The sequence below is a fragment of the Miniopterus natalensis genome, chromosome 6 (assembly GCF_054644295.1).
Source record: "Miniopterus natalensis isolate mMinNat1 chromosome 6, mMinNat1.hap1, whole genome shotgun sequence".
NCBI lineage: Eukaryota > Metazoa > Chordata > Mammalia > Chiroptera > Miniopteridae > Miniopterus > Miniopterus natalensis.
Genome location: NC_142086.1, coordinates 10,912,064 through 10,934,601, shown reverse-complemented (window position 1 = coordinate 10,934,601; position 22,538 = coordinate 10,912,064). Strand labels below are relative to the sequence as shown.

General features: G+C 50.0%; 1 protein-coding gene across 1 annotated transcript; it reads left to right on the top strand.

Annotated features, from left to right (window-relative positions):
* The first annotated feature begins 571 nt into the window (after positions 1-571).
* Positions 572-22,251, top strand: IGSF10 (immunoglobulin superfamily member 10). The gene is made up of 7 exons (XM_087818515.1): positions 572-1,278; positions 2,880-3,009; positions 5,227-5,617; positions 11,684-14,662; positions 14,946-15,962; positions 16,399-17,329; positions 19,859-22,251. The coding sequence occupies exons 1-7, from the start codon at positions 1,085-1,087 to the stop codon at positions 21,759-21,761; spliced, it is 7,545 nt and encodes a 2,514-aa protein (XP_087674641.1). The 5' UTR covers positions 572-1,084; the 3' UTR covers positions 21,762-22,251.
* Positions 22,252-22,538: the final 287 nt, after the last annotated feature.

Here is a 22,538-nt window from a genome sequence, read left to right as displayed (position 1 = left end):
TTTCAGGGGAAAAGAAGGTTTGGGTGCCTGGCCCGGCCCCATGTGGGTTACGGATAACATCTTCCAACGAGCTGAGCCTTTTCCTCCCCGGCTCTGCCCCTGCCCCGGGGCTCGCGGGGGCGAAGGGACCAGGCAGAGGGCGGGGGCGTCCTAAGCTGAGCGGAGCCGGCAGCCTCCCCGTGCCCGCTGCAGGGCACTGCCAGGCGGGCGCCCGGGGCATCCGCTGCTGCTCACGGTCACTATTTGGCAGTGAAATGTGCAACATGCCTTTTTTGGCACAGTTCAAGGACACATTAGAAAGAGATTTATTCACCCTTCCACTGGATTATTACAGCTCATAAAAATGTTCTTGAAGAAGGCGTAATAAAATGAAAGCACAATACAAGGAGGGGAAAAGTAGGTTACAGTTATTCATGTGGAAAATGATACAATTATTAATAAATAATTATACAAGAATAAACTCTGTTTCACCTACTCACAACGGTTAACCTACTTTGCCTCACCCTGTATTATACATTTAATGATAAAAAGTGTTACAGAATTTAGTTTAATACACACACATACACAGGAACATACAACAGATAGAAAAGGCTGGAGGGGATACAGCAAAATGTTAATGATAATATTTGGGTGGTGGGAGTATAAGTAATTTTAATTTTTCTACTTCTTTACCACTTCCAAATTTCCTGTCATGCACATGTATTAGTTTTATGACCCGTTTTTAAAGTTTGCCTGAAAGAACTAACGTAGAAACAGGAGAATAAGCATTATGTACTTCAGTTGTCACAATATCTTTATTGTCTTAATTTTCTCCTTTTGATGAACTCCTAAGTAATAGGGATGGCTGCATTGATGACCAAGTGAAAGCTACGAAGGAATTCTCACAGCAGTGACTGTGATCACAAAGCTCCGCGTGGCCAGCACACACTATGGCCTTGGGCAGCGTGAGTTTTACTGTAACAGTTGTAAACAGAATTGGCCACTCGGCCCTTCAGGAAGGCCTCTGAGACCACCCGAGTCACCGTGTGTGCTTGTACTGGGACTTCGCTCAAACCGTAGTTATGACTCAGTTGTTTTTTGCAGAATGAAAGTGAAAGGTGGAGGAATCGCCTGCGCGCTGGTCCCCGTCGCTGTGATCTGCCTGGTGGCCACCCCCGGGGACAGCACCTGTCCTCGCCGCTGTGCCTGCTATGTGCCCACGGAGGTGCACTGCACCTTTCGGTACCTGACCTCCATCCCCGACAGCATCCCGCCCGAGGTGGAACGTGTCAATTTGGGGTGCGTGGAGGCCATCGCCCTGTCCCCTTCTCAAAGAGGGGTGGTCGCCTGAACACTCGTGACTTTGGGAGATTAACCACAATTGCAATAATATTTCTCTTAAGATCCGAAATGAGCTCATTTCGGAAGTTTGTTAGGGCAATAAGATAATTTAACTTGTAAACTTTTACTAGGAGAAAGTTCTGGAACCTGAAGTCACTCTTGGTAGGTTGGGAGGCCCATGGCTGTGGAAGAGCTTCATTCTGGCTCCACTTGTGCTGGAAAGTAATATAGCCCTTGTTAAGAATTAGGGTTATGATATATTGGTAAGAGACAACAGGACAACTAGGAGTGTCCTCCTATAAATAAAAGACACGTGAAAAGCAGGCTAGATCCTTTCTGAAGGCCCTTGGGCTTTTTTCCATACAAACTGACTTATTTAAAATGCTTTTTAAAATACATACCTCATTAAATCTACCAAAAGGTGACTATATTTTTGAAAGTCATAAAAACCTGTGTGAACATATGTGTATTTGAACTTAATATAAATTTTATTCGACATTAGTGAGTACCTACTATGTGCCAAACACAATGGATGGTGCCAGGGATTCGATGAACAAAATATAGACTTACTCCTAGAAGCTACAGTTTTTTTGTTTGTTTTGTTATTTTTAATAGTTTATTGATTTTTAGAGAGAGAGGAGAGGGAGGGAGAGAAATATTGATGTGAGAGGGTAACATTGATCAGTTGCCTTCTGCATGCATCTTACCAGGGATCGAGCCCCCACCCGGGCATTTGCCCTGATCGGAAATCGAACTGACAATCTTTTGGTGCATGGGACAGTGTCCCACCAACTGAGCCACACCGGCCAGGGCTAGAAGTATAATTAAAGGAAGAAGACAGAGGTACATTCAGTACAACTTAATAAGAACCATAATATAGCAAAGGCACTTTGGAACAATTACTGATGATAATGGCTACCATTAATTGTGTGCTTACTGTCCTGGCATTGAGCTAAGCATTCTTCAGGTATTCATTCATTTAATCTTCATAACTCTTTTGCAATAGGTTCTATTATTTGCATTTTATAAATGAGAACAGTGAGGCACAGAAAGGTTACTGATTTCATTCAGGGTCACTCCTAATACTACCAAGTGCCTATATTCATAATCATGGCCACACCATTTGGCTTCAGAGCCCAGGTTTCTTAACCACTACTTTATGATGATGAATTCCACCTGGGACAGTGAGGGGCACAGTGGCAAAGGAATGGCCTGGGTTTTAATAGTGTTCACAAAGAGAGGGGGTGGAGCCCTGGCATTCCAGCCTGAAGGAACAGCGAACACCTAGAGGTTTGAACCGAGAAGGAACGTGGCAGGATCCGGGAACGTGAATGAGGTGATTGTACCTGAGACTGCGAGGGCTGGCGGGGGGCAGACCTTCTGTGGCATCTGATGAATTTCAATAATATTGCAAGCGTTGGATTATCTTAGAGCACAGGTAAAGCAAGAGGGGCATCGGGGTGTGGGGGTGGGGGGTGCACGCACGCTGGCTCTTGCTTTGACATTTGAACTTGAGTTGACCGGCTTAGCTTATGCCTAGAATGCCATTTGTATTTCAGGTACAACAGCTTGGTCCGACTGACAGAAGCGGATTTTGCTGGCCTGAGTAAGCTGGAGTTACTGATGTTGCACAGCAATGGCATTCACACAATCCCGGCGAAGACCTTCTCAGATTTGCAGGCCTTGCAGGTGAGACCTGGTGGGGCAGGGGCAGGTTAAAGAGGTAAGAGGTTCCTCCAAGAACTGCCTGTTCCTACAGCATCCAAAAATCAACATCCTGTAAATTAGAAGTAGACATCGAGGCAGAATGTCAAAGAACTGGTTTCTTTTTAAATGCAACAATATGTGGAAATTAGAATAATAAGGAAATTCCGATGCAAGTTTTCTCATACCTCAGGCTAGGAGGGAAAAAAAAATCAATACCCAGTGATTACAAACCCTTTCAAATGTAATCCTAAAAGGCCACTTCTAGTCCTGTTCATCTGGGAACAGAATCTGGTTCTGAAAGAGAATTGCTATCTTAGAAGTTAGCCTTCTATATAGCAGTATATGTTTTTAGTTTCACTTTATTTACTTATTTATTTGTGCCCTGCCTTGTTCCAAAAACTTTAACAAGTTGTGGAGACTTCCAAGAATGGGTCCAGTATTGTAAAAATGATCACTCCAGTAGGTGAGAAAGTGCAAGGCAGAGCAAATCTAAGGACAAGAACAGAGGGAGTGCAGTGCAACGTAGACATGCAAGATCAGCGTGTCTCTGTTAAGTCGGACGTGAGACTTTAATGAGCTCACAATTCATGACGTTTAGTAATTTTTATAAGTAAAAATTAATAAAACTGTCCAGAAAAAGCACAAACACCTCTGATTTTTAAATCTGTCTCCCAAAGCTTCTGATAAAATACAGTGCTATAAAATAAATTAAATCAGTAATGTCTTTATAAAAGATAAAATGCCACATGCAAGGGCTCTGGAAAAGCCACAGAAGCCAGTCTGGACCTGGGATTCTGTATTTGGCCTAATCGGGCTTTATTTGGAATCTGTGTGTTCAGAGGGCTAGGAGGCGTGCATGTCCTTCATGAAATGCTCCGCACAAGATACTCTCCACCGGGTGCTGAATAGATACTGAGGACCGTTGAGTTTGAGACTTGGCTCCCAGGTAATACGGGGGCAAAGCTCTTCTGTGTTGCCAATTTTGTTTTCCTTTGCTTGTTAGGGAACTTGGCATCCCAGAAAGGCACTCAACAGAGATGGCAGATTGGGTCAAATCAGGAAAAATTATGAGAAACCATTATTTTTACTAGCATTTCTCTGTTTTTTCTTTGTTTGGAGAGAAAGTATGTTTAACTAGTAACTGGAGAATAAATTGAAGACTGCCCACACACTACTGAACTAGTAAAAAATGATTTTAATTCAAAATTGAGTAAAATCATATTAGTCTTAATAGCCAAAAAAGTAGAAAACACCCCAAATGTTCATAAATGGGTAAACAGAATATGTTACATGTATGCAATGAAATATTATTTGGCAATAAAAAGGAATGAAGGGCTGATACAAGCTAAACATGGGTGGGTCCTGAAAACATTGTGCTCATTGAAGAAAAGCGAGACACAGAAGACCACGTATTGTAGGGTCCCATTTGCTTTACATGTTGTGACCAGGCAAACCCATAAAAACAAAGCAAATTGGAGGTTCACTCAAAGGAGGAAGGGAAAGTGACTTCCAATGGGAATCAGTTTTTACTTAGGGGTGGTGAAAATTTTCTAAAATTAGATAGTGGAGATGGTTACACAATGTAAATATACTGAAACCACTGAATTGTTTAGAAAGGTGAATTTTATGGCATGTGAATCATGTATCAATAAAACCATGATAAATGTGAAAAACAAATTAAAATCAATATATCTCATGAAAAATTCAGTTTCAAGAAACCTTAAATTTACATGAAATGGCAAGATACTTAAAAAAAGCCTTAGTATGGAAACTTTCACGCCTCTGTAAAAGCAGCAGCAGATAATGAACCTCAGTGGCGCGTCGCCGGACTCCGGGGGTCCCCCCACCCGGGCCGTTTCCCTGTCAGTCACTTGCTTCTCCCACTTCAGCGCATTGTGTGGAACGAATCCACAGGGTCATAATGTTTCACCTGCAAATACTTCAACACGTATCTCAAAGTTAAGGGATCTTTTAAAAATAACCACAATATTATGATTTTATCTTAAACTTTCAGCAACAGTTTCTTAGTGTCATTAAATGTTTGTGAGTGTTCTAATTTCCCTGATATTGTCATCTTTAATTTGCAATTAGTCTGTTTGAGTTAGAATTCAAGCAAGGCCCACCCGCTGCATCGTATTAATTTCAGCATATGTTTTATGATCATTCCTCTTACAAAATAAATGTTCTTTTTCTTCTTAGGTCTTAAAAATGAGCTATAACAAAGTGCGAAAGCTTCAGAAGGATTCTTTTTATGGCCTCAGGAGCTTAACACGGTTGCATATGGACCACAACAATATTGAGTTTATAAACCCAGAGGCTTTTTACGGACTCACCTTTCTCCGACTGGTGCACTTGGAAGGAAATCGGCTCACTAAGCTCCATCCAGACACATTTGTCTCTCTGCGCTACCTCCAGATATTTAAAACATCTTTCATTAAGTACCTGTACTTGTCTGATAACTTCCTGAGCTCCCTCCCGCAAGAGATGGTGTCCTACATGCCTGACCTGGAAAGCCTTTATCTTCACGGGAACCCCTGGACCTGTGACTGTCACTTAAAATGGTTGTCCGACTGGATGCAGGAGAAGCCAGGTATCTACACCACTTATTTCTTTGTCCTAACGCAATAGAAGCAACCTGCCTGTGCTTTGGCAGTAAGTGAGGGGGCCAAGGTAATTTAGGTGGAAAAAACAAAGTCTAAATAACCCAGTAATAACAAATTGTCTTCATTCTTTCCTGAGTTAATTGTCCATTGTTTCAAAGGTCAGCTATCCAATCACCACTCCTGGCCTTCGGCAAAGTTGAGACATGAGAAATGTGTGTGCTGCTCTCCCGGGCACCAGGAGCCACACACACCCTTCCTTGTGTTTGTCAGGCAGTGAGGCAGTGATGCTGTTTGGAGCTGTATTTAAGGTTCTGTGCTAGGCGATGGACATACCCAGGGCACTGTCTCTGCTCTAAGCACACTTCTAGTGGCTACAGATAAGCAGACAGACAGCTGGGGTTCGAAACGCCCTTTGATGGGGAAAGTGGAACTTACCATGAAGAATGCAAGGGCCATTCAGTCCATAAGCAGTTATTGTAAACCTAGGTACCGGAGGCCGCAGAGAACGCAGGGATCCAAAAATGGACAAGACAGATGAAGGTCCCGGCCTTGGTGGAGCTTGCATTCTTATAGGAAAAATAGGCAAACAACTAATTACACTATTAATTATTAAAACCTGACTAAATAATTATTTAAATTAAATCCACAAGATGATGACTGAAAGGAACCCCTTGATTTCATCATCAAAAGGGGGAGCTGGACTGCCACGTGGGGAGAGGTAGGAGGTGGGGTGGGGGTAGGGTGGGGGTGGGGAAGGGGAGTCTGCTCTTAGGAGAGGTTTGGCTTGAAGTGAGGGTGGAAGGTGGCAGCCAGATGGATATGCGCAGTCACAGGAGAGGGACTGGAGCATGTTCCAGGTGAGAGAAGATTGCTGAGGGGAAGGTGACAAAGCTGCAGAAGGAGCAGGTCCTGAGCTGAGCAAGTCCCCTGAGAAGACGGGGGACAAGAGATCCAGCCATAGCTGGAGGGGTTCCCTTAGGAGGTAGGAGGAAAAAGGGGGACTAGGTGGGTGCAGAGGCAGGTGAGTTCCTAGGCCTGGTGGAAGACAGGAAGTTTGTCTCTGCTGGCTTTCCCTCCGCAAGCTGGTGGGAGGGGTGCCCGGCGGGAATGGGTCAAGGCTGGAAGCTTGAGAAGGGTGGGAAGGGTTTAAAGTTACTGCTGGGAGATTATTTGCATATATATATATGTGTGTGTGTGTGTGTGTGTGTGTGTGTATATATATTACATGAATATATATATATATATATACACATAATCATGTATATATGTATATGTGTTACATGTGTGTATGTATGTAGTCAGTTAATATTAGTCAAAAGTTAATCAAAAAACATTAACTGAACATTGGGAGGTGTATTAAGCCAACAGGCACCATCCTTGCTTTCCAGGAGTTTAAAATATTTTAGGTAAATGTGCTAAACACATAGAATCAGGCTATGAATGAAATACATCAAATGCTTATAGTGAAGATTTAGTTCTATAGGAGCTCAAAGGCAATGCAGATTACTCAGCCCTGACTGCAAAGGGGAGGAACTGGGCTGGGGCCTCAAACATGCGCCGACAGGGAGGGAGGGAGGAAGAGGGGGGGCGACGCGGCAGTCGGAGCCTGGCAGTGCGCGGGGTGCTGTTCAACCCCCACAGTAGCCCTCCGTTTACAGAGGACACGGCAGAGGAAAGTTGGGTATCTTGGGCTTGACATTTAGACCCTTTATGCCTCAGTCTTCTCACCTACACTATAGGAATAATAATAATTGGAAAGAATAATTAAAATAACACGCGCTAAGTGCATAGCACAATGTGTGGCACAAAATAAGGACCCAGTAAATAAAGTGTTGCCATTATTTGCTTTACCACCCAGCTCACACAGCTAGGAAATCGAAAGCAGAGGCTCAGAAGCCCAGATCTTTTTCTAAAATGTATTTGGGATGATAGGTTTCATGAGGAGGGCAGTGAATGGCCCAGTTTGCCTGGCATAGGGTCAGCACAGACTGGCAAAGTGTTTTGAAATCAATTGGGGGGAGCGCTGAATCGCGGGCTAAAATGTTTGTACTCTTTCTTTAAAAAGTGAAGGATTTTGAACAGTTTTCCACTGAGATGCGTCTTAGGGATCAGCGACCTGTGAGCAGCAGACGGGTGGACCAGAGAGGGCAGGTGGACCAGGAGCCCCGCTAGGACGTGCTCGGGTGGTTCCCGTCTGGGGGACGACGGGTGGGCCTGTGAGGCGACCACCCTGAATGCACCTGCACAGGCGTTTGAAAGGCAGCAGGCACTGAGCGGCCCAGCAGTGCCACGGAGAGGTGGGGGCGAGGAGGGAAGGAGCGGCTGGATTAGCATGTGGTCGCATCTAGATGAGAGGGGGAGGGCGGTGAGCAAACAGAAAACTCACCGGAGAAGGGCAGCAGGGAACAGAAGAGAGAAAGAAGAGGCCGCCCACGGGGGGGGGGGGGGGGGGGGGCTGTACCCCCAGAGAGAAAACGGGGCTCAGACCTACTTGCCAGTTTGCTAATTACATGCTCTGGCAATAAAATCAGGGTAGTATGTATTTGTTAGCAGCTAACATTTCATCAGGTAGAACGTACCACTGTAAGAATCGGTTATTTTATGTACTAGAGCCCAGGAGTGGCCCACTGCAGAATCCAGCCCTCACAAGCGTTTGCAGGTAGTTTTACTGGAACTCTTTAGGGTCATGTCACCTGTGGCTGCTTCAGTGCCACAGTGGTATAGTCGAGTCCTGGGTCAGAGACCTGTGGTCCACAAAACCCCAAATCTTTCCTATCTGGCCCTTTACACAGAAGTTGCTGACCCTGGCCTAGAGAACAGCCGGGCTCTGGGCCTGCAGCCAGGTCTTCCCAGGTGCTCCTTGCCTGGCGGTGGCCTCATTTCATTCCTTCCCAGCTCCCAGACACACCCAACCTGTTAGCCACCTCATAGCTGCTGCCCCCTGCCCAGAGCACTTTCCTTCCTTTTGTGCTGATGGGCTCCCAGCCAGAGAACTTTCTGAGCTCTGAGCTTTCCTGGGACGCTTGGCTGCTCCTCCGCACACACCCATCGCTGTAGAATAATCGTTCCACCGTTTCCATGTGCCCATGCTCCGCTCCTGAATGACATTGTTATATTTATTAGTATTAAATGTCTGTTCCCTTTCCTAAGTCTATTTTATCTATCCTTTGCCCCTAGAATGTGCCTAGGACATAGTAGCTCCTCAATAATTTTTGTTAAACTAAGCTTTTATCAATTAAATAGCCATTTTGATGGTGAATACAAATGCCTGCTACCCATCAATGGGGTCTTAATATGTCCCCAAACTCTTTGTGCGTGTGTGTGTGATATACCGATAAATACATGTATAAAATAATAACTAGCCAAACCCATTAGGGCTGACATCTTTCAGTTGTGTCTAAGTGAGCAAGTATCCTCCTTTTGACTGAGATGCCTTGATGATAGTCGTACAACACTCACGAATCAGTCAAGCCGACTTCTCTTTTGAAATTTTTTTCATCTGTTCCGAGAGATCTGAGTCCTCCTGCCTTCAGCTGCCTGCCTTGGCGTGTGGTGGGCAGTTATTTTACACAGACCTTGGCCGTCCAGTGCAACACAGCTTTATCTGTGTTCTTCATTCTTAGGGTCCAAGCAGCTCCTGGGGTTGCTTTTCTATAAAATACAGATTTGCGGCCATTTCTCTAGTAAACATTTGTGTAACAAATATTAAACTTATATCCTGCTGTTTGCTCTGTTTCCATACCTTTCTGCATGTATAATAACTTCTTGTTTTAATGCCAAAGTATAGTGTAATCTTAATAAAAGCATTTTAGGCAGCAAATTTATATATGCAGTCCCAACAGCACGTGTAGCTCAGTTGTAGAGAAAAGCCTGCGAGTGGATGTGAGAGTACTTGCGTGTGTGCAGCCAGCGGGCGGCAGCCCTTCGACACTGCCTGCTGCTCAGCGGCCGCGGGAAACACCTTCGGTCCTAAGACTTATCTCCGTTTATAAAAAGCACGGCCTCAGAATTAGGCCCACCGCCCTTCCTTCCCGCCTTCCTTCCATCTTCCCTGAGCACCCGTTGGCCAGGCCTGGGGACACACAGACGAACACGCACGGAGCGTACAGCCTTGTGGGAAGACAGACAGCTGGACAGGTCCTTGTAACAGTGGTGGAGGGGACAGGATGGGAGAAGCGGGAGGTACCAGACTGCAAAGCAGGGAGCCCATCTGGAGGTGCTGAAGGACGTTCGTGGCTGGGCGGCGGTGGAAGACGGGTGTCAGCACGCGTGTGGAAGCGACAGGCCAGAGCCTGGGAGGGCGTGGCAGGGGGAATGGAAAGCACTTGTGTGTGACTGGGACCTAGAGTGAGAGGGAGTGGAAGTGACATGATCAGATTTGCATGAGGCCGGGGCCTGCTAACCGTGGTGCAGGTGCTGGCAGTAATGGGCATGGCAAGGTGTGCGCCTAATTCTGTGACAGGTTTTAAGTGAGCCAGAAGTCTGCCACGTTCTCCGCTCTAGCAGGGTCTGAGCCCAGGTGCCGAAAAGCAATAGGAGGTCGCAGCCGGTCGGTAAGTGAGGAGTGAGAAGAGCCCCTTACTCACGCTCAGAGGCTTCCAGGCTCACAGCCACCGACTCTGCCTAGGCTTCGGCTCTAAAATTTGCTGAAGAAAGCTGAGCAGCCAGATCTCTGTGGCATTACTGTCACACTAAAGTATATACTGAAGAGTTTGCGTCCTTGGTCAGAGGGACTTTCCCAAGCCTTTCAGGGGACTTGTGCACAGGTGGAAGGTGACCTGACCCTGTCCAGCCACTCTGGCAAGTGAGACTTTCTAGTATAGGCCTTCTTCTCAATGCGGTGTCCAGAGCATGAGACCGAGCTGCTGCGTGGAACAGCATGGACGCTCCCTCTGCATGTGTGTAAAGTAAATCTCTTACCAGGTAGGTATTTCAGTGACCAGCCAGTTTAAATAGGCTCCCCAGAGCGGTCTTTTTAAGTGGCCAGGTATGTGATATGGGAAAACCCTTTCTGTGATTTGGAAAGGCTTAGGCTGTTCCCAGACTTCCAGGCTTCGGACTCCCCCAAGATGTCAGGCCTTTAAAGGGCTGCCCCATTGGCTGGGTACAGTGGTCCCCCTCATTAAATCTGATCCTCCCTCAGTGAGTCTCTGCATCCAGTTACCAAAGTCATACTGTGTCTGCCTTCACTTTCCCACTCAGTCACCCTCCACGTTGGAACCAAAGCCTCGCCTCCCCTTGCTGGGTTCTGCCAGCTTCACGAGTGCCTGCTTCCCTCTGTTTCTCTCCATTCTGATTATAGCTAAGCGAGGCCAGGTCAAGATACCTTGTAATTCAATTACTGTTCTTTTGGATAATGGAAAGTAACTTAGGTTTTTAATGACATCCAAGGACTTATAAATGATAAATTATCGAACAGGTTATCTTTTAAAGGACAGTGAAGTTCTATGACTCAAAACATTAAAATGAGCAAATAGAACCAAATTACTATTAATAAAAAGTAACAAACATAAGCATGTCCATTAGTTTCCCCGGATAAGAAAACTCTTCAAGTAACATTCATTGAGTAGCACATACATATGAGGCACTTTGTGCAAGACAGGCCAAATCCTTGTGCCTATGAATATAATATTATGACAGAATATATAGATAATATGTTTTTTAGAAATCAACCCAAAGACAAAAAAAAGTAGAAAACTTTCTGTTAAACACTAAAATTTCCAAATCGGCCCAGCCCTTGTGGCTCAGTGGTTGTGTGTTGACCCATGAACCAAGAGGTCACCGGTTTGATTCCCTCTTGGGGCACATGCCCGGGTTGCAGGCTCAGTCCCCAGTGGGGGGCGTGCAGGAGGCAGCCCATCAATGTCTCTCTCTCTCATTGATGTTTCTATCTCTCTATCTGTCTCCCTACCTCTCTCTCTAAAATCAATAAAAACATTTTTAAAATTTCCAAATTGTTTCAAATTCTAGTAGAAGCTATTTCTTCAAAATGTTCGAATGTTACTTCATAAAGAGTCCACAGCTTGTAATAATTCAGTTGTCCTTTTTCCTAGATATAATCAAATGCAAAAAAGACAGAAGTCCCTCCAATTCTCAGCAATGTCCACTCTGCATGAACCCCAGGACCTCCAAAGGCAAGCCCCTGGCTACAGTCCCGGCTGCAGCTTTCCTGTGTGTCAAGCCAACCATCGATCCATCTCTGAAACTGAAGAGCCTGACTTTTCTGGAAGACAGTAGTTCTGTGTCCATCTCTCCCCAAAATTTCATGGCTCCCTTTGGGTCCCTCATTTTGAATATGACAGACCAGTCTGGAAATGAAGCTAACGTGGTCTGCAGTGTCCAGAAGCCCTCAAGGACATCATCCATTGCATTCACCGAAGACAATGACTACATCAGGCTAAATACATCATTTTCTACATTTCTGATGTGTAACATAGATTACAGCCACATCCAGCCAGTGTGGCAAATTCTGGCTTTGTACAGTGACTCCCCTCTGATATTAGAAAGGAGCCACTTGCTCACTGAAACACCACAACTCTGCTACCAATATAAACAGGTGGCTCCTAAGCCTGAAGACATCTTTACCAACATAGAGGCTGCTCTCAGAGCAGATCCTCCTTGGTTAATGCAAGACCAAATTTCCTTGCAGCTAAACAGAACGGCCACCACACTCAGTACGTTACAGGTCCAGTACTCCAGTGATGCTCACGTCACTGTATCACGGTCAGAGGTGGGGCCGGTGGGACACAAATGGACCCTGATTCCCAGGGATAACAATACTAAGCTGGAACGCACTGTTTTGGTTGGTGGGACCATTGACCTAGACTGCCCAGGCCAAGGAGACCCTGCCCCACATTTGGAGTGGCTTCTAGCTGATGGGAGTAAAGTGAGAGCCCCTTATGTCAGCGAGGATGGACGAATCCTAATAGACAAGAGTGGAAAACTGGAGCTCCAGATGGCTGATAGCTCTGACACAGGCATTTACGGCTGCATAAGCACCAATGACGCCGATGCAGATGTTCTCGCCTATAGGGTTACCGTGGTAGAGCCCCACGTGGAGCCCCGTCAGGAAAACGGGGCTCATCACACCGTCTTCCTTGGTGAAGCGCTGGACCTCCCGTGCCGCTCCACTGGGGTCCCAGATGCCTCCGTCAGCTGGGTTCTCCCAGGAAACACTGTGCTCTCCCAGTCCTCAGGCGAGAAGCAGATTCTCAACGGCACGCTGCGAATATTGCGGGTCACCCAGGGAGACCAGGGCCATTATCGTTGTGTGGCAGCCAACCCGTCAGGGGTGGACGTTTTGATTAACCAAGTTTCAGTCCAGACGAAAGGGCCAAGCTCAGTGGAGCACCACGTGGAATCGGACGGATCTGGACTTGGTGAGCGCGATCCCACCGTGCACCCGAGGGACCCACCAGCTGTGCCGCCCCTGACAGCCGCTCCGACGGGGGCTGAGGCTGGGGAGCGGGCCTTGCGCACAGGAAAGACGCCCAGCCACCGGGAGTTACGGCACCCGCGGCGTGGGAATGCAGCCGGCCGACCTCTCCGGGGGCCCAGGAGGCAGCCCCCGCCCTCTGCGCGGAGAATCGACCCGCGGCGCTGGGCGGCACTTCTGGAGAAAGCTAAGAAGAAAGCTGTGCCCCAGAAGCAGGAGACTTCCGCAGCGGGGCCACCTGCGCCGGCCACCCAGCCCCCGAGTGTGCCCGGCGAGGAAGCAGACGCTTCGGGCCGGCTCCCTCCGGAGGAGGAGTTCATGGTCCTGGCGACTAAAGTCCCCAGTGTTCCGGCCAGGACGGGGCCTGCGGGGCCCCAGAGGGCACCCGATGGTCCTGAGACGGCTGTAAGTGCTGGTGCTGAAGTCTCCCCGATGGTCAGTCCACACGCGCTACCACCTGAAAAACCGACAGATTTCAAACTACCTACTGTTAAAACTGCAGCCATGTCAGGGAGCATAAACCCAACCGCATCAAGCAAAATGCAAGACACGACCACCCGAAGCGTCCCCCCCGCCTTTCCCCTCCCCGAGGCGGCTCCGCCGCAGGACGCCAGTGACCCGGGGAGTCGAGAGCGTCTGCAAAGCGCGCCCCCGACAGCGGTGGGCGCGGCCATCGAAGGCATCGGGGCCCCGGGGCCTGGGAGTGCGAACAGCAAAGCCGGTACACTCTTAGGACCAGAGAGTGCCCCCCGTGGCCAGCAGACGCCTGAAACCGGAGGCAGCGAATCCAGAAGCGGCCGCTTCTACTCTCAGAGGACCCAGAGGCTCAGCGCCCGGAGGCTCCCTCCGGGCCTGTACAGTGCCGCCCGCGCTCGGTTACAGGCTCCCAGAAACGGCACGACCGGCACCCCACTGTCCAGACGCTTTGGCAGGCGGGGGAGAGTTTGGGGAAGGGGCCGCGTGGTCCGCCCGCGGCACAGACATGGCCTGGCGAGGCCACCGCCCCGCGCGGCTTCCGAAGGAGGCGGCCCGGCGCTGGGCCCCGAGCGCCCCGCCTGCTCGCCCGGGCAGCGGCTCCCCACTCTCGCCGCCGCGGGGGCAGCCGCCGTGTCCCTTCCAAGGTCTCCCCCCGTCGCCCTCCCCGACGCTGCCACGGCCCCGGGCGCCGCCGCAGAGCCTACGGCCCTGGCCTACAGTGCGCCGCCCCCGCCCGGCCGCACGGCCCATGCAGATGCTGAGGCGGCGGCGCCCTCAGGGAAGTGTTTCGGGGCCGGGCGCGCCCAGGTGCTTCCCCCTGGCACGGCCGCGCCGCGGGCCCCCGCACCCGTCCCCGTGGAGGGGGCTCGCGGAGCCGGCGCCGGTGCGGCCGAACCAGACTCGGGGACCATATCGCCCCGTCGGGGCCCCACCGCCGAGCCGCCTCCGCCTGCGGCTGGAGCTCCGACAGGGTCCTCAAGGAGGCCCGCCTGGCGTCAGACCTCGGGACACGGCCGCCTCCGAGCAGAGAGGCTGGGCTCGGGGGGGAGCACGGCCCCGGCGCCCCCGGCTTCGCCCACAGGGGCGGCCTCCCCGCCGCCCCCCACGGCACCCTCAGCAGGCGCGGCGCAGACCCCGCGCGCCCCCCCGCCCGCCGCCCCCCGCGGCCGCGCCCCCCCCGCCCGACCCCCTGGCCGCCGCCCCCCGCGGCAGCGCCCCCCCGCCCGCCGCCCCCCGCGGCAGCGCCCCCCCGCCCGACCCCCCGCCCGCCGCCCCCCGCGGCAGCGCCCCCCCGCCCGCCGCCCCCCGCGGCAGCGCCCCCCCGCGCCTCCCGCCTGCTTACCCGGCGCGTCCTCGAGGCTCCGGCGGGGAAGGCAGGACAGACTTCCTCTCGGTGCCGACAGCCGCGGGGACGACTCCTGCGGCCCCTGCCCCTGCCCCTGCCCCCGCCGTCACCAGCGGAACCCCAGCGGCCAGACCCAGGCCCCAAACGGGGCAAAGCAGCGGGCGGCGCCCAGCCGGCCCCCCCAGCCCCGGCTCGGACCCCGCGCCAGGCCCCGCGGGGCGGGCTCCTGTTCCGGCCGCGGCGGGGACAGCCCGGCCCAGCGCTGCTGCGGTCGCCGGTCCCGGCCTAGAAAACAGAGTTTCAGGCGCAGGCGACGGCGCCCCAGGAACGCTTCGTGGGACAGGTGTCGCCGAGGAACCGCCCGAAGGAACGACTGCTCCCGAGGGCACTGGGTCCAGCGGGCCGCCCGCCAGGCCCTCCGGCCGCAGCCCCGCCTTTGGGGGCCCCGGGGGCCCCCCGCGCCCCAGCAGCGGTGCCCCGGCAGCGCCAGTCTCTCCCTCCGGCGACCACGCGGCAGCCCCCGCTTCCCAGGCGCTGCCCCGCGCCGAGCCCCCGCCGGAGCCCCCAGGGCCCGGGGCCCGCGGGCAGCCCTCAGCCGAGGCCGCGGCGCCCCCCACGGCCCCGCCGCAGGCCGGGTCCGCCCCCCGGGCCCCCCCCGACCCCCATTCCCCCGTGCCCGCGCTGACCACGCTTACCCCGCCGAATTCCCCATCCGCTCCTCTCTGGTCGGAAAACCACTTTTGGCCGAAGTCCTTCCCGGAAACTGCCCCGAGGGGCAGAAGGCCAGGGGCGAGCACCCCGCCTCCCCCAGGCCCGGCAGAGGACCCCACTCGGGCTTCAAGCCGGGACGCACAGGGCGCTGCAGAGCAGGGTGGCCTTGGTGGGACGCCGGCGCCGAAAGCGACAGCTTCTGAACTTCCCCTCGAGCCTTTGCCCGGGGATGTGTTTGAAAGGCCCCGGATCGCGGGAGGGAGCGCGGCCAGCTTCGCGGTCCCGGCGGGCGCGGGCGCCCTCCTCCCGTGCGCCGCTGCTGGGAACCCCCTGCCCGCCGTCCGCTGGACCAGGGGCTCCTCAGGTATTTAAAAGTTTGTCTCCTTTAGTTAGAAGCAAGGGAAAGAGCGTGCTGTTACGCATCCGAAGAATCAACACCAGTTCCCAGTTTCCCCAAGGCACAGAAACTACTAATATCGGCACGTGACATTTGCCGCATGGCCTTCTTGCTCGTTAGAAGGTCTTAAAACATGTTAATTAGGAACTTTTCCCCCCAAAATGCTTTTAAAGCAGATCCAAAAAAATATGATTTGAAAGAGAGGTAATTGTCATTTTTGTCGAACCATCGGGCCTTTAAATGAAAGCTATGGGGATTAAAAAGTTCCGGGAATAACTTTAGCAACGGGAAGACTAGGTGTCCTAATTTTAAACGTATTTGTACTCAGTAGCCTGACAAAAAGATAGCCTTCCCCTTGCGACTGCCACTTGAACAGGCTGTTTTCTGTGTAGATGTTGATGACCTACGGCTGTGCACTTCTTTCTCCTGTCAGGACTTGATCTGTCTGCAAGGACACAGAACAGCCGGTTCCAGGTGCTCCCCAATGGCACCCTGTCCATTCGGAGGGTGGACATTCAGGACCGCGGACAGTACCTGTGCTCGGCGTCCAATCCATTGGGCAAAGCCCACCTTCATGTCACCTTGTCCGTGATTTCCTATCCCCCCAGGATCCTGGAGCGACATACCAAGGAGATCACAGCCCACTCGGGAAGCACCGTGGAGCTTCCGTGCAGAGCTGAAGGGAGGCCAGCGCCTACCATTTCCTGGGCTCTCGCAAACCTAACAGTGCTCTCAGAGTCACCCGAAGGGAATGGGCGGGCCCTGGTGACATCCGACGGGACGCTGGTCCTCCACAGTGTCAGCGTTTACGACCGGGGCTTTTACAAATGCATGGCCAGCAACTCCGCCGGGCAGGATTCACTGCTGGTTAAAGTGCAGGTCATCGATGCCCCGCCGGTCATTCTAGAGCAGAAGAGGCAGGTTGTTGCAGGGACGTGGGGTGCAAGTTTGAAACTGCCCTGCACGGCAACAGGAACTCCTCGGCCCAGCATTCGCTGGGTTCTCTCTGACGGCACCGAAGTGAGACCATTACAGTCTGTCGCTCCCAACCTGTTCTTATTTCCCAATGGGACGCTGTACATAAGAAACGTAGCCTCTTCAGACAGGGGCACTTACGAATGCATTGCCACCAGCTCCACTGGCTCCGACAGAAGGGTGGTAATTCTTACAATGGCGGAGCGAGAGACCATCCCCAGGATAGAGTTTGCCTCCCAGACATGGAATGAGGTGAATTTTGGGGACAAATTACTGCTGAACTGCTCAGCCGTTGGTGAACCCAAACCCAAAATAATCTGGAGGCTACCATCCAAGGCTGTCGTGGACCAGTGGCACAGGTAAGCCATGCCCTTGTGTTGAGGTTACCTTACTTACTTAGCTGTCCCGCTTCTCAAATGGAAAACGATGCAGTGAGTTTTAGAGGACAGGTTTAGAGTCCAGACTGCACAGAAACGCAGCTCTCTCTGAAGAGACCTGAGCCTTATAAAATAATGTAAGTTGTATATAATCAAGCTTCCTACATGCCTAACTCTGAAGGCCAACTTCTTATTAAGTTTATATAGCTAAAAACAGAATAAAAATCTCTTTTGTTTTCACAGTTGTGATAGTTTTAAAATGGTGACTGTGTAAATGTATTCATAATCTCTTGATCAAAAAAGAGAAATTTTCAATTCAATCCAGGTTCTGGAGAGATGGACTCCATTATTTCACTCTTCAAAGTTTCCTGGTAAACATTTTAAATTTCAGTATAATCTGTACTTAATTGCATCTGTCCTAAAATTGCAAAACACTTTTTGAGTCAGGGCATGAGGACCTTCACGGGGTGGAATGTGGTCAGGAATGTCATCCCTCAGCTGCTCTCGAAGGCATGCGCTTTCTCTAACATGCTCTGTGATGGGCTGTTGACTTGGATTGTCATCTGGTTTTCTGTAGTTTAAGTCATCTTTGAAAAGTAATAGTTATAGTTTAGGATTACTGATTTTTGTCGTTTGCATGACTATGCAATGATTTTCTATAATATGACAAAAAGATGAGAATATTTTATATACCTGCTTTTCATTAATAGAAAGTACCATGCAGGACAAATTTAACATAATAGATATGAATTTATATTCCAGCTGAGAAGCTGAATTGATTTTTCTAGTGTCACCCAATAAGTTGGTGTTGAATTTAACTTGTGATCGTTAATTCAAAAGTAAATGTTTAATTTTCAAGTTTTCTAAATAAGTGAAATGTAGTTAATTGAAATTAGAGTTAAAATGAAAAAATGCTGAGTTATGAAATGTAAGCTTTGGAAACGACATGTTTGTTTACTATATATATGGCCATTTACGGCATCAAGTATTTTCAATGCTTTATTAGCTTTTGCATCTGATATTGTAATTTCAGCATGTTTCTTTCCCTTTTTTGCCTTCAAGTGATTATAAGCATTTACTCATGTTGAATGCCAGTTTTCATCTGTGAAATTAAAGCATTTAAATGAATTCCAAGGCACATGGGGATGCATCTTAAATCGGGTCCCACGATTCTGCTGCAGGTGACGAGGGAAATGCGTTGAGAACTACGTTTAGAGCAGTGGCTCTGGGACTTGGCCACACACCAGTCATTTGGAAAACGAAGAATCCAAGTGCCGAGGCCACATTCTGCACCATTTAAGTCAGAAACTCCAGGGGTGGGACCCAGGCACAGCATAATTTCACACTGCACACCGACTTTAACGTGCACGTGTTTGAGAATCGGCAGGGGGCAGTGTGGCGCGCAGGGAGCACAGACAGGGTGAGAGCCAGCCCTGTGAGCCGAATCAGTTACGAAGTCTCTCTGAATATCAGCTTTTTAAGCTGAATAGTGGGGAACTACGTAAAGATTTAAAAGTAAATGCAGAGTTCCTGGCAGTTTCCATTCCCTTTATAAAATGTATCCATTATGATTTTACCTTGGTTTACATACCAGAGAAGTTTCTTCCATACTTGGAAAAAAACATTACAAAGACCAGCTGCATGTTTCACAAGGTTCTGTAACCCTCTCCATGCTGCTCAGGGTACGTGTGGGGAAGACGAAAGGACGGGGCTGTTTAACCCGGTTAGCAGTTATGACACGATTGTCCACACTTTTCTCGCCAGTTCACCTACTTGCTTAGCTCATGTTGCCAAAAAATCGGCAGAGAAACACAAAAGGTGTCCACCTATGGGTGTTCTTAGTCGCGCTTTTAGTACCAACTCAATTTCCACTGATCTTTCTGAAAAACTCGGTTTAGTGCTAGAGGAACGGCCTGCCACCTGGTGGCTCGCAGAGGGAACTGCAGGCTGGGCAGGGGCTGGGGGATCCGGTCCCAGCTCAGCCCCGCGCCAGGCGTCGCCCCGCAGCCGCTTCCAGAGCTTCCACCAAGTCTGGCGCTGGCACTGCCTCTCTTTATAACAAAGGAGAGCTTATCGTCTAACAAAATAACTAAATGTTTTGTTACTAATATCTCCCTAAAAAGTTTAATCTGGCGTCTTTTCTAACAAGTATGGAAGTTCTTTACTGGCATCTTACAGAATGACCGTTTCATAGGAAATGGGTCAAGAAAGCGTGTGGGACCCCAACATTTCTAGCATTCTTCTCACCACTATAATGTTTAAAAAATCCATCATGTAACGGAGATTCATTTGAAGTCCATCTGAGAAGCACTTCTAATTGTACCTGTTCGGTTACATCATTTTATCTTTCAGTAAGTGGCTTAGAAGACAGTAAGTTAGTACTGATTTTTAATTGTACTGCAACAATAAAAAAAAATGTCCATAAAGCGCACCTGATGCCAGTAAGACAGCTGCTCCCCCCACCCCCTCTTCCAAGAGCCTCACCCTCAAACCAGTCTCTTCTCTCCTCAGGATGGGCAGCCGAATCCACGTCTACCCAAACGGGTCCCTGTTTATTGGATCAATAACGGAAAAAGACGGTGGCGACTACGTGTGTGTGGCAAGAAACAAAATAGGGGATGACCTGATACTGATGCACGTTAGCCTAAAACTGAAACCTGCCAAAATTGATCACAAGCAGCATCTTAAAACGCAAGTGCTCCACGGGAAAGATTTCCAAGTGGACTGCAAGGCTTCTGGCGCCCCGGCGCCGCAGATATCCTGGAGCCTGCCCGACGGGACGACCGTACACGCCCCGCAGGCCGGCGGCGGCCGGCGCTCCAGGCGGTACACCCTCTTTGACAACGGCACCTTGTACTTCAACAAGGTGGGGATCGCAGAGGAGGGGGATTACACGTGCTCCGCCCAGAACCCTCTAGGGAGGGATGAAATGAAAGTCCACCTCACGGTCATAACCGCCGCCCCCCGGATCAGGCAGGGTTTCAAGGCCACCACGAGGGTGCGGGCTGGGGACACAGCTGTCCTCGACTGTGAGGTGGTTGGGGAGCCCAAACCTAAAGTATTTTGGCTGCTGCCTTCCAGTGACATGATTTCATCCTCAAAAGATAGGTACACGTTTCATGCCAACGGGTCTTTGTCCGTCACCGACGTCAAACTGCTCGATTCTGGAGAGTACGTGTGTGTGGCCCGGAATCCCAGTGGGGATGACACCAAAATGTACAAGCTGGACGTCGTCCCCAGGCCCCCGGTAATCAATGGTCTGTATACAAACAAAACTGTCATCCAAGCCACCGCCGTGAGGCACTCCAAGAAGCACTTCAATTGCAGAGCTGAAGGGACGCCACCCCCCCACGTCACGTGGATCATGCCGGACAACATCCTCCTCCCGGCGCCCTACCACGGGAGCAGGGTCACGGTCCACAGGAACGGGACCCTGGAGATCAGGAACGTGCGGCGCTCCGACTCCGCCGAGTTCACCTGCGTGGCGCGCAACGCGGGCGGGGAGAGTGTGCTGGTGGTGCGGCTGGAGGTCCTGGAAATGCTGAGAAGACCGACGTTCAGAAACCCCTTTAATGAAAAAGTAGTTGCCCAGCTTGGAAAGTCCACAGCTTTAAACTGCTCTGTCGATGGAAACCCACCACCTGAAATAGTCTGGATGTTACCAAATGGCACCCGGTTTCCGAAGGGACCACAAAATCCTCAGTATCTGATAGCGAGCAATGGTTCTTTTATGATTTACAAAGCAACTCGGGAAGATGCAGGAAAATACCGGTGTGGGGCCAGGAACAAAGTCGGCTATATCGAGAAATTAATTGTATTAGAAATTGGCCAGAAGCCAGTTATTCTTACTAATGCATTGGGGACAGTTTACGGCATCAGTGGGGACTCCCTCGCCTTGCACTGTGTGTCCGATGGGAGCCCGAAGCCAAACATCAAGTGGACGGTACCAAGTGGTCATACACTAGACAGGCCTCAGATCAGTGGAAAATACATACTGCATGAAAATGGCACCTTAGTCATCAAAGAAGCGACAGCGTACGACAGAGGAAACTATATCTGTAAGGCTCAAAACAGCATTGGCCATGCTCTGGTTACTGTCCCAGTAGTGGTTGTAGCCTACCCTCCCCGAATCACAACGCGCCCCCCCAGGAACATCCTCGCAAGGACAGGGGCAGCTGTTCGGCTCCACTGTGTGGCCCTGGGAGTCCCCACGCCAGAAGTCACATGGGAGATGCCTGACCACTCCCTGCTGTCAGTGGCAGATAAAGGGAGGCCGTGTGGGACTGGGCTTTTCCACCCCCAAGGCACCCTAGTCATTCAGAACCCTCAGACCTCAGACTCGGGGATGTACAGGTGCACGGCAAAAAACGCCCTCGGGAGTGATTTCGCAACAACTTATATGCAAGTGATCTGACATAAAATAAAAATTTTTGAACAAACTCAACATCTGGACGGTTTATTTTTTGGAAGAAGTTTAATCAAAGGCAGCCATAGGCATGTAAATGAATTTGAATACATTTACAATATTAAATTTATCATGGACATGCAAAAAAAAACCCAACTTGTAAATGCATTATGAACTGATACTGATTTCTTTGATGGATCTCAAAACAAACTTTTAACTTAAGGCACTTTTATTTTGCCAACAAATAACAATGAACATTAAGAGAAAACTGTCCACTATGAAACAACAAATGGCTAATGTACCTGAATTTTTCATTAAATTGACTTTGTTTTCCATTACCCATTGCCTTGTGTCCACCTTCTGTCAATGTTAGGGGCAAGGCACTGGCAACAGACGATGGAAAAGATTAAAATTGCAATCGTGATGTAAATATGCTGTTTTGATGTACAAATATTTTGTGGTTGTTTATAAATATTTTACTAAAGCCTCCAGAAAACAAGCACTGAGCCGTTTTCATTAGGATTTGCCGTTTTGTGCACACGGAAGACTTTCCCTGCGGGGAATGCCAAGACGTTCCAATGACTGCATGTAAAGAAACGCAGGCTAACCTGTCCACGTGCGAAAGCAACTTAACACCTGCACGTCGTAAAACGTGAAAAGGCGTTGATTACGTCTTTGTCCAAATAAATCCATTAAAAAGGTTTTAAAGATACAATGAAACTTCTTTATAGCTTCAAAATCTAGCTCAGGCACCTGGTCTGGAGCTGTCACAGGAAAAATTCTGAG

Coding starts and splice junctions, on each gene's coding strand:
- IGSF10 (XM_087818515.1), top strand. CDS start 1,085: ATGAAAGTGAAAGGTGGAGGAATCGCCTGCGCGCTGGTCCCCGTCGCT. Junction 1,279..2,879: donor GTGGAACGTGTCAATTTGGG/GTGCGTGGAGGC, acceptor TTTGTATTTCAG/GTACAACAGCTTGGTCCGAC. Junction 15,963..16,398: donor CTGGACCAGGGGCTCCTCAG/GTATTTAAAAGT, acceptor GATGTTGATGAC/CTACGGCTGTGCACTTCTTT.